At 37.8% G+C, this 12,814-nt stretch overlaps 1 protein-coding gene across 1 annotated transcript; it reads left to right on the top strand.

The window, feature by feature from the left end:
- The first annotated feature begins 8,141 nt into the window (after nt 1-8,141).
- LOC143404056 (vomeronasal type-1 receptor 48-like) lies at nt 8,142-9,123 on the top strand. The gene is made up of 2 exons (XM_076862411.1): nt 8,142-8,620; nt 8,670-9,123. Exons 1-2 carry the CDS (start codon nt 8,142-8,144, stop codon nt 9,121-9,123), a joined length of 933 nt encoding a protein of 310 aa, XP_076718526.1.
- The last annotated feature ends 3,691 nt before the right edge of the window (nt 9,124-12,814 follow it).

The following is a 12,814-nucleotide window of genomic DNA, read 5'->3' as shown; positions in this document are numbered from 1 at the left end:
TATCAGGATATAAAATCAATACCCATAAATCCACGGCATTTCTGTACATCAGTGATAAATCCTGTGAAAGAGAATCTAGGAAAATTAATTCATTTACATTAGCTTAAAAATGAAATAAAATACTTGGGAAACAGCTTAATGAAAGAAGCGAAAGATCTCTACAATGAAGATTACAGACACTAAAGAAAGAAATTGCATAAGAAGATGGAAAGGTCTCCCTTATTCTTGGATAGGCACAATTAACATTGTCAAAATGGCCACACTGCCAAAAGCATTATACAGATTTAATGCAATTCCAATCAACATCCAAATGAAATTCCTCATAGGAATAAAAAAAAGCAATCATGAAACTTATCTGGAAAAATAAAACACCAAGAATAGCCAAAACAATACTTTGCAAGAAGAGTGAAGCAGATGGCATCATAATACCGACTTAAATTATATACTACAGATCCATAGTAATAAAAAAAACAGCATGGTATTGGCACCAGTATAGACTTATAGATCAAAGGCACAGAATAGAAGACACAGAGACTAACCCATATAAATACAGTTACCTCATATTAGACAAAGGTGCCAAAAATATACATTGGAGAAAAGATAGCCTCTTCAACAAATCGTGCTGAGGAAACTGGAAATCCATATGCAACAAAATGAAATTAAGCCACTCTCTCTCACCATGCACAAAACTCAACTCAAAGTTGAATTAGGAATTAGACCAGAGACTCTGCCTTAATGAAATAAAATTTAGGCACAAAATTTCATGTCAGATTAGGCCCTGACTTACTTAACAAGATTCCTATAGCACAAGAAATAAAATCAGGGATCAATAAATGGAATGGATTCAAACTGAAAAGCTTCTTCTCAGCAAAAGAAACAATCAGTGAGAAGAATACAGAGCATACAGAATGGGAACAAATTTTTATCACATACACATCAGACAGAGCACAAATCTCTAGGATATATAAATAACTAGAAAAACTTTACACCAAAAAAGCAAATTACCCAATCAATAAATGGTCTAAAAAGCTGAACAGACTCTTCTCTGAAGATGATATACAATCAATCAACAAATATATGAAAAAAATATTCAACATCTCTAGCAAATAGAGAAATGCAAATCAAAACTACTCTATGATTTCATCTCATTCCAGTCAGAATAGCAGCTATTATGAATACAAACAAAACACAGTAAGTGTTGGTGAGGATGTGGGGGAAAAGTCACACTCATTCATTCCTCATAGGACTGCAAATTGGTGCAGTCAATCTGCAAAGGAATACTGAGATTCCTTGGAAATCTGGGAATGGAACAACCACTGGACCCAGCTATTCCTCTCCTCAGACTATACCCAAAGGACTTAAAAACATCATACTACAGGGACATAGCCACATTAATGTTTACAATAGCTAAATTCTGAAACCAACCTGGATGCCCTTCAATAGATGAATGGATAAAGAAACTGTAGTATATATACACAATGGTATATTACTCCGCATCAAAAAAGAATGAAATCATGGCATTTGCAGGTAAATGAATAGAGTTGGAGAATATCATGCTAAGTGAAGTAAGCCAATCCCAAAAAAACAAATGCTGAATATTTCTCTGGTATAAGATGCTGATTCATAATGGGGCTAGGCGGGGAGCATGGGAGGAATGCAGGAACTTAAGGTAGGGCAAAGTAGAGGGAGGGGGAAGGTGGGCATGAGGTAGGAATGATGGTGGAACGATGGAAACCTTTACCCTGAGTATATATATGAAGATACAAATGGTGTGACTCTACTTTGTGTACAACCAGAACAATGAAAAATTGTGCTGTATATGTGTACTATAAATTGAAATGCCTTCTGCTATCATATGTAAAAAATTAGAATAAATGAATTCAAAATTAAGAAAAAAATACCTGGAAAATGCAAAACAATAGACCATAAAAACATTAATGGTTGCCCAATATTCAAGGGAAAAGGGTGAAGAATAGAGATCGTAGTAGTATTGAACCCATCACGGAAAAGAGCAGAATGGTAGATACCAAAGGCTAGGCTTATCGCAATGTTTATACACCTTCACAACAAGAAGTTAAGAATGATATGTCAGTATTGGGAACATTATGTTGGTTTGGTAATGGTAACAAATAGTTCATAGAAATGCAAGTTATAAACAATCGGGGAAACTGTGTATGGTTGGAGGCATATGGGAACTTGGTACCATATCTCAATTTTCTGTATATCTAAAAATTTCACAACAAAATTAAGTGTGTTCTTTAAAACAAATAGAGCATGTTCAGCATCAGCCATACTCTAAGCAATGACAAGAGCTCACCTAGTGACACAGACATTTTGTATTGACAATTAATGTCACACAACAACCGTCTCTTTTCTTTAATATGTTTCCCTTTGATTTTCACTTGGTGCTTTTCTATAAGTAGGCCACCCAAATCTATTTAACCATTCTCCTTATTTTTGTACAACAGAGAATAGAAAGGACTTGGAAGGAAAGTAGTATCTTCAATCCCAAGGAAAAATACACACTCTCCCACCAAACAACAGGGACAATTTATCCCTCTGCTTCATGCCTAGTGACTCCTTAGCTAGAAAGGAATCCTCCTCCAGTGAGATTTTACTCCACTCATGCTTAAGAAAGAAATGATGTGGGAAATTCTTCAACTCTCACTTACACCATGAGACATTAAAATGAGAATACTGTACTTTTGCTTACCTGACAAAACTTGGTAGGAATTCTGGAATGTAATCATGTACAGAGGTTCATTGGTTAACACTAAAGGATAAAAAGTGGATGATATTATTATGAGGCACAGACTACTTCATCAGGTGTTAGGTAGTAGTTCAGAGACACCAAGATGGTGCAGACAGGATCTAAGAAAGATGCCAATCAAGGGCAAGAAAGGGAGACAAGTTATGTCCTTGTTTATGACAAGTCCCATTACCATGACAACTCCTTCCACAGATTTGATGTTTTTAAATGACCAATGGGGGGTCAAGTGGGCAGTATTCTAATTAGGTTTTCTAAAATAACCAGTGGAGGGAACTGGAAAAAAATTCTATTCAAGTATCATGAGGTAACCAATGGGTGCAAAATGGGTAAGGTTTTCAATCTGGTCAATATAGAGAAGAAAATGCCTCCCAGCTCAGCATATAAGACACTAATTTCCAGGTATTGGGGCCTACAGCCTGCCTATCTAGGCCCACTCTGCTCTATTCTATAGAGTGCTACTTTCATCTTTAAGAATTCTGTACTTTCCCTCTTACTTGTTGCATATTAATCAGCTCTTTGTGCAGGACACCAAGGACTTGAACCCCACCTGGACACCTAAATAATAACAAGCAGGGTAGAATATTCCTGGCAAGCCAGAGTCAACAGGAAAAACATTCTGCTGTGCTTGCTTTGGCAGTACATACACAAAAATTGGAATGATACAGAGACTGTTGGAGGGAGAAACTCATGCATGTCTTAAGGGAGATCAGGAGTAGAGAGTAAAGGGACCAAGGGAGAAAGCAGAAGGGAGAGGAGAAATATGGGGAATGACATTGGCCAAATTATATTGGTATACCGTGCACATGTATGAACATGTAACCACAAATTCTACCATTATGCACAACTGCAACACACCAATAACAGTGGAAAATGAAAGAGTTGTCAGCCAATAGTAGCTATTTGGCAAGCCAAACTTGACACAAGGGGTTCTCTTTTGCTGGTGTCTGACATCTGAAGTTCTCACACCACTTGCTTGTGGCTGTCCTACCATCTACATAGCTGGAAGGTCACCTCCAAGCTCAGCCATGGCTCATGTGGGTTCTGTGATAAATTTGTCTTTCATAGTGAGAAGAGACCAGCCACAAATTCAGACATGACTTGGGTGAGAGAGGTGGTGGAGTGGACTAACTTGGGGGACTAGGTAAGGACTAGAGATATCGATGGGATTCATAGAAAACTTACACTTACCTCTCTGCCCACTTGGGGCAATCCCCTTAGTCTCTGAGCTCTTCCTTCTTTACTCAGGTCATTCGCTCTTCTGTTGTTATCTCCCACACTCCCTCCTTTCCTTTCTTCTTCTCTTTGCAGCCCAAGATGTCTCAGTTCAGTCTCCATAACTTCTCCTCACAACCACTAGAAATCCAAGCTCCATGTGAGACATATTCACTAATATTGGGATGTTGGGATTCTGAGCGGTTTCCAGTACACACACCCAATAAACGTACTTTTTAATGTTTTTTAAAATGTTTCCATTCACATATCACATTAAATAGTTTTTTATATTTTATTTTATTTTATGCCAGGGCATATCTGTTTAGGGTCAAAGTGAGCAGCTTTAGATTTGTCCATTGCAATTGGAACACAGAAAGCAACACAGGTTCCTCTGACCTTGGAAAATAGGAGTAACACACAAAAAGTTTTCATCCAGATGGGGCTTGTTTACCATTGTCTGAGGATGAAAGAAGTATTTGTCTTTGCTTTGGGGACTCCCTCCCGGCCTACTGGAAGACAAGTGCTGTAAGACTTCAGATGCAACATGAAGATTAGCAGCCCACTGAGAAATAAGCTAAGCTCTCTGACACATATAACCTCATCTTGGAAGCCTCAGCTCAAAATCTGAGTGGAAGAGGATGCAGAGGAGGCTCCTGGGTAGATGCTGGAGGAAGGCATTGTAAAGTCCACTTTTACTACCTCATAACCAAACACAGGTATTTATTCCTAATGTGCTACAGGGCTTGTTTGAACTTTGTGGTATTATTACATAAAATTTTACAGTATTACTTTTATTTCATATTATAATTTATATTACAATCATTACTATCTTATGAATGATTTTTATAGCATAAATATTCAAAAGTAACAATAATCCAAACGGTTGGTTTACAGTAACTTCAAGAAAATAAAAAGCTTCAAATGCACTTTTGGTAATTCATAAGATCAAAGATAAAACAACTAAACATCTATCTAACAAAATGTTAGTTTTAGTAGTCAATTCAAAAAAATTGTGCACCATGTATTTATATGTAAAAATGATATTACTTTCTTTCTAAGTGTTGCTAGCTTCATTAGATCTAATTTTTTTATCTTCTTCTTTACTACAACATAGATTTTCTTTTAAATTTAGGCATGCATTAAGCTTTTATAAAAAATAATCCTAGGGATGCAAGAAGAAAGAAAAATCGAATAAACTTAAACTTACAATGAAATAAAACATTCTGTTTTCATGGCTTGGCACAGTGATTGGTATACATATCCACAGCCCCCATTTATCTGGAGACAGATTCTCTCTCCTTAGTCAGAAAACGTTCTTCCTTGGTACGTGACATATATCTGAAATTCCATATTCTCCCAGCTGGCCCTTTAGCACTAGACTTATTCTTTATTAATGCATACTCAGTGAAAAATGACAGAATTTAACATCAAAACATTCCATATCTAGTCATCCCTTTGTTGTTGGTTTATTGAATCATTTGTAACAAATAAGAAAAATTTATAGCAATCTAGAGAAAAAGCGTTTTATCTTTTTATCAAAAATATTTTATCTTGTTAAGAATGTTTTGCCACTCCTACCTCCCAAATCTCAAATGGTGATATTCACAATTGAAAACTTTCTTTACAAAAAGTATTTCCTGAGCTCAATTTCATTGCAATCAGTGACTGAACACAACTTCACACTTTGTAGGGAAGTTAACCATCTCCTCAGGGATTTAGTGATTTAGAGAGGGAAGAAAATGGTAACTGGTTTGTCATCCAGGAGATATTTTCCATCCTGTTTCCAAAATATGTGAATTCAGGTATTGGTAGAGGGTGACTAAAGCTTGGCTTGGGAAGCATGGGGTAGAGTCCTTAAAGAAGAAGCAAAGGCCTGGGAGAGTAATTCTGAGTGCTCAAGTGTCAAAGAAGTGTCTCTCAGGGTCTCAGTGAATGTGCTGCTAGAGAATCTTAGGTAAGGAATATTCTGGCATCATCCAAACATCAACTCATATGGAAGATTTTGGTGTTCTTAAATTGATTCATTGAGTCTGTTCTTTATCCTGATTGGTGATGGCTGTGCCAGTTTCAATGAGACGTTGAATTTTACAGGTCCTGAGGACAATACATAGATTCTAGTTTGAAATACTTGATTTTCCATGAAACTAAATGCTCCATTACATTTATTAAGAATTGTGTGCAACTTGTATTCTTCTGATGAGAGATAAGAGAAGGGAAGTCACCAAACCCACTGTACTTTTCTACAAAATATGTCTAGGATTAACATGGGTTTTCAGCTACATTGGGTCTTCTGTTTATGATAGAGCTCCTCCTGTTTTACCATCTCCTAAATCTGCAATACAGTCTTCAGTTCTTCTTCATAAATCATATAAACACCCTGGGGTAGGAGATATCACAACAGCAAAAAAAAGAATGTTGGCTCCATCTTTCACTGGATTCAGGTTTTTAATCAATAGTATCTCAGGAGCTTCATGCAGCATATAGTATTTATACATTCCACACTAGGCCTGGGTGGATTCCCTTGATTTAGTCCCTTGAATTTCTCTGTATTTCCTTCTAAGGTTTTTGACTTGACTTCAGGAGCATTCTGTCAAGAATGTGGACTCTCAAAAATTCTGTCTTCCATTAGAAATGCATTTAATGAAACTGGAAAATTTTGATAGACTATTAAAATCATTATTCTATCATTCTTACTAACCATATGGAGACTCGGGAATTATTACTACTTTCACAGTATTACACAGATCAAAAACTCTTAAGGAATTACTTATTTTAAAGGGATTGAGTAAAATGCCTGTATTTAAGTCATGGTTGTGTCATGCAATTCAATTTTTATCCATATTCCTGCAGAACACCACATGCATATATAAAATTAACTAAGGAGACTTGAAGATCTCAATTTCTACTCGGGAGCATCTGAACATATTTCAGGGTAGGACTGAATATCTTTTCCTTGTAGGAGACATTTTCTGTAAAGGATGCTCCAACTCATTTTGACAGAATATATATTTTCTCTTCTAATACACAGGTCTGGGGAAAAAATGAAAGCATAAAATATGATATTCTTGACTTATGATTAAGAGGCTTTACCAGGTGTCTCTACAAAATGGATTATGAATGCAGAAATACCTAAGCTATTTCCTAAGAAAAATGGAAAATTTTTTAAAAACCTAGAATTCCTCCAGTTACCAAGGATCAAAGTTTGCCAGAGGAAGCCAATATTATGGTAGGCTTTTCTCCTCTCAGCTTTGACATTGATAATGTCCTAGGTGAACCCTCCTAAGCCAATGTTAGGTGGTGATAAATAATGAACCAATAATTAACACTATTATAGTGCCTCATACATGTCAAGCATTTTCTCAATGACTTTCACATATTTATTGGCTTACTCCAATAATGCTTTGAGAAAAGTATTTTCCTGCTCTACTTCTATTCATGGTGTTAACTGATTGACAATGCTCACACAGCTGGTAAGTGGTGGACCTCAGATAAACACAGGCTGCTGGGTCTGGGATACACACTACTAAATCTCTCAGTGTCCTACACTTTCATAAATAAACCATGAGAATGAGACTCTTGAGACATTTTTCCTGGAAGTTTCCTAGTTCCACTTCTCCAGACTTACAGTCTTTGTTGAACAATGTTCATCTAGGCAGCAAGATTTTGGATCTTCGAGATCTAAGGGTAAATAAAGAGGCATCTCCACCCTTCAGAAATATGCAGGAAAAATAGGAAAGTAACCAAAGCTACCCATTAAATAATGTAGTTATTAACATAAGCCAAAGCACAGTAAGTACTACAAGCTTAGGGATGAAGGTATGATATGGATACTTCAGGAGGAGATGGGGAGATTTAAAAAATCATTCATTGCAGGAATAACTGATGCTGATATATTTATTGACTGCAGTGTGGTGGGCAGAACCCAGGGCATCATTCAGGCTAGGCAAGCACTTGACTCAGAGCCATGCACAAGATCTTACTTGAAGTTAAAATGAGGCATCAGAGCCAGTCCTATTACACAGAATTATTTGATAAATGATGACTCTAGAGAAAGAAAAGTGTGCTTGATGATTGGAAGCCTGTCAGTGAAAATTCTGCTGCTGTCACACGCAGTCCTGCATTTCCTTTCAGAAACAGTTGTTTCAACATCCCCATGAAGATGGACCAACGGTTCAGTTATGTTGCCATAAGAAATGCCTTCTATCTCCAGGCTGGCATTGGGATTGCAGCAAACACCTTTCTGCTTTGCCTCCACACTGCTGCTGCCTATGTGGGCCACAAGCCCAGGCTCACCGACCTCCTTGTCACCCACTTGGCCCTTACACACATCCTCATGCTCCTTACTGTGGGCCTTTTGGTGTCCACAGACATTTGGGAAACACAGGACATTCCAGGCGACTTCAAATGCAAAGTGCTTGTCTTCCTGCACAAGGTCATGAGGGGACTCTCCATCTGCACCACCTGTGTCCTGAGTGTGCTTCAGGCCATCATCATCAGCCCCAGTGGCTCCTGGTTGGCCCACTTCAAACTGAAATCTACAAATCCCATTTGTAGGAATGGGATTTGTAGATTTTTTGTAGATTTGAAATCTACAAATCCCATTGTGGGGCTATTTGTCTTCTTATGGGTCCTCACCATGTCCCTCTCCTGCAACCTGCTCCTCTGCACTGTGGCCACTCCCAATAAGACCCAGCCTGGACTTCTTTGTCACTGACCGCTGTTCCTTGCTGCCCGTGAGCCACATCAAGAAGTCATTTTTTCTCACCTTGATGGCATGCAGGGATGTCTTCTTCGTGGGACTCATGGTCCTCTCCAGTGGGTACATGGTCCTTCTCTTGTACAGACACACACAGAGGTCCCAGCATCTTCGCAATTCCAGGTTCTCTCCAAAATCCTCTCCAGAACAAAGGGCCACTCAGAGCATCCTGCTGTTGATCTGTTGCTTTGCCGTCCTGTACTGCACAGACTCCATCATTTCAATGGCCATCGGCATGAAATGGATTAATAATGCCATCATAGAGTGTGTCCAGATACTTGTGGCCAATGGCTATGGCACAGTCAGTCCTTTGGTGCGGATCACTGCTGATACTCAACTAACAAAAATTACTCACCTTATATGTGGGAAAAAAGCCATTTTCTGATGAAACCTATCCGAAGGATTTTTCTACTCTTATTAGAACAATTTTCTCTATTTTGCAAAATTTTCTCTCAGAAAAATATTGATTAAGCAAGGATTCCACAGTTTCTTTTATATGTATGTATATATATATGTATATACATATATATACATATATATATTTATTTCATTTTATCTTTAGTTGTAGTTGGACATAATACTTTTTTATTTGTTGCTGAGGATCAAACCCAGGCCCTTGAATGTGCTAGGAGAGTGCTCTAGCGCTGAGCCACAACCCGAACCCCAGATTTCACACTTTCTATCACACCAAGATAATATAGAAGGGTAGCATGAACCCTATGTATAATTTTACCCTATGTTTGCGTCAATGTCTTCATCTGCATGTTTATGATTTTTTACAATTTATTCCATTTATTTTTTGTGTCTGAACTTTATTGTGGGAATATTTTTTTTCTTCCTGTATTACATTTCTTAAAATTTTATTAGGTGATGGTCTATTTGAGGTACATTCTTCCTTTCTTTATTTAAAAATGTCTTATGTTGCACTTTTCCTAAAAAAGTTATTTGGAGCTTGGCATGGAAGTATGAACATGTAATGCCACAAATTTGGGAGATGGAGGCAGGACAATCACAGGTTAGAATTCAGCCTCAGCAACTTTTCAAGACCCTCTCTTACAATAAAATATAAAAACAATTGGAAAAAAAGTTCCCTGGGCTTAATTCCCAATACTAACTGAAAAATTAAAATAGCCACACAATCAGTGTTGAACACAACTAAATCCAGCTACTCGGGAGCTGAGGTAGGAGGATCCCAATTTAACATCCAGACTGGGTTACTTACGCATATGCTGTCTCAAAACAAAACAAAACAAGGGCTGGGGTTATAGCTCAGCAGTACAGCTTTCATGCAGCATGTGCGAAGCCCTGGGTTCAATCTTCAGCCCTACATAATAATAAATTTTTTAAAAAGGTATAAAAAATTAAAGGGGCTGGTGATGTAGCTTAGTGGTAGAGTACACCTGGTTTCATTACCTGTACCAAAACTAAAATCTAAAATCATAATGAGGTTTTGCTTTTTACCGAGAAACATGCTAGTATAAAAAAGTAAAAACAAAAAATAAGTATTAATAAGGATATGGAGAATGGAAATCACTATCATTTTTAATACTTTTTAATTGTTGACGGACTTTTATTTTATTCATTAACTCATATGCAGTGCTGAGAATGGAACCCAGTGCCTCACACAAGCTAGGCAAGGGCTCTAACATTAGGCCACAACCCCAGCACTCACTATCCATTTGGGATAAGAATGAAAAATACTACAGATGTTATAGAAAGCAGTTGGGGTTTTATCAAAATGCTAAGTACAAATTATCATATGAGAAGTCCACGTTGGTCTCCGTGCAGGTGACAGGGGCCCGGGAATGGCTTCTGTCCATTGGGGGCACCACTTTATCCATGAGTTCCAGATCTGTATGTCCAACTACCTACCAGATATGTTTGGGATGTTTCACAAATTCCCAGGCTTAACATGTTTATTGAACTTGTTCTCTCCCCATGCCTCAATAACAGAAAGAACAAATGTTGTATTTGATACTCTTTCCTGAATTCCCTTTATTGTTGAATAAAGTCAACTACTTAGCCACCAAATAAGTAGCTGGGAAACATGGAGGAAATCATGAATTCCTCATTTTTTTCTCATTCTTGATTTCAAGTTTACTACCAAGCCTTATTGATTCTCCCATCAAATATCTTCCAAATCTATGTATCCCCTTTCCATTCCAATCTAGATTCTTGTCATTTCTTTTTTTCACTCAGAAGACTACAGTAGTCCCCTAATTATTCCCTGATCTCTTCTCTCTCCGGGCTTGGCTGTTCTAGAAATGACCTAAAAAGGGAAACACTGATCAAATTGCTTCACTGGTATGAAACCTATCAATGGTTTTCCACTGCTGTGAGTTTGATCTCTGACGTATGTGAGAATAGCCTGAGGTCTGAGCCTAAGCAACTCCATTTTAAAAACTCCAGTTTGAAAACTGCAGTATCACCAGGCATGCCTAACAGGGAGACCACCAGTATGGCCCTCAGGCACAAACAAGTCACTTCTCCCCACCCTGAGAAGCTCAGATTGAAGCCTCTGGCAGGCTGTTCATACCTGCCCAGGGAAAAGCACCCCAAAAGATCAGGATGAGGACCACTACATCAGATGGTTTAACCCCAGAGTTAATGATGTCACTGAGAGATGGTGGAAGCTGATAAGGATTAAACGGGGGGACAAAAGCCCCCAAATTTGGTATAAGTAACAGAGCAAATGAACAGATATTCAGCCAGCTGACACTGAAGCCCTCACCTTGAGAGCATGATGAGGACCTGGACTGGCATCCCAATACATTTCATTGTTGCTGATCCTTACCACTCTTAAACTCTACAGCCACATCTTGACTCTGGTGACAGCCACAACTTCTCCCTATGAACCTCTCCTCAACAAACCTTCAGCTCCACCCCAGGAGAAGGCTGCCTTGGTTCCTGACCTGATCACACCGGTCTGAGTGAGTGTGCATCTGCTGGACTTAAAACCTAAGACTTAAGACTTTTGATCTGATGCTTGAATTTAACATGTAGAGGGAATGTCTGTCATTTGCCTATTATAATTAAGTGTTTGCAGTGCCTAGAATTAATCTAGAATGGTTTGTTGTGAATCAATTATCTAGAATGTTTGCTGTGAATTGATTATGTCTGTTGTAGTGCCTAGAATAAGGATTATCATTTTCTTGATTAAAAATCTATAGAGTGAAATTGTATTGAGTGATTTGAGTGAGTAAAGCATTGACTAGGAAAAAAAATTATTATATGACCTACCATTTCCACTCCTAGGTATTTACCAAATAAACTGAAAACAGAAACTCGAACACTTGTACATTAATGTTCACAGAAGCACCACCTGGACCATCCTGCTGCTCATGAGCTTCTTTGTGCTCATGTACTGTTTGGACAGCATCTTCTCCTCAAGAACTATGGGGAACAATAACCCAGTTTATTATTATATCCATATGATGGTGGCCAATGGCTATGCCACAATCAGGCCTTTGCTGATGATCTGTACAGAAAAACAAATCATTAAATTCTTGAAATCTTTGTGGGTGAACACAGCACACACTTACCTAGTGATGATAGATAAGTTTCCCTAATATGTTGATAAACTAGCTTATGAACAAAAAATTACAGCCTAGAACATGGTTTTAAAATGAGGCTTCCAGTAACTTTATAAACTATTGTGAAAAAATTCTCTAAAATAAAAAGAATTTTACATTCTGTGATTTGAAAGATGCCAAAATATAATTTTTAGAATATTCTAACACTTTTAAGGTATTTTAGTGAATCAGATCCAAATATTTACCTTTCTTAATATTTTTAGTTGTACATGGAGACATTTTCTTTATTTAATTTATTTATTTTATGTAGTTCTGAGGATCAAACCCAGTGTCTTACATGTGCTAGGCAAATGCTCTACCATTGAGCCACAATCCCAGCCCACAAATCTTTTTTCATTTGTTTATTTGCTTTGGCCAAAGATTGAACCCAGCAGTGATTAACCCCTGAGCCACATCCACAACCCTTTTTATTTTTATTTTGAAACAAGTTGCTTAGGCCCTTACTAAGCTGGCCTCAAACTTGTGGTTTACCTTGCCTCAACC

This window comes from Callospermophilus lateralis, chromosome 7 (assembly GCF_048772815.1).
Source record: "Callospermophilus lateralis isolate mCalLat2 chromosome 7, mCalLat2.hap1, whole genome shotgun sequence".
Lineage (NCBI taxonomy): Eukaryota > Metazoa > Chordata > Mammalia > Rodentia > Sciuridae > Callospermophilus > Callospermophilus lateralis.
Note: the sequence above shows the minus strand (reverse complement) of the source record. Positions and strands in the feature narration are given on the sequence as shown.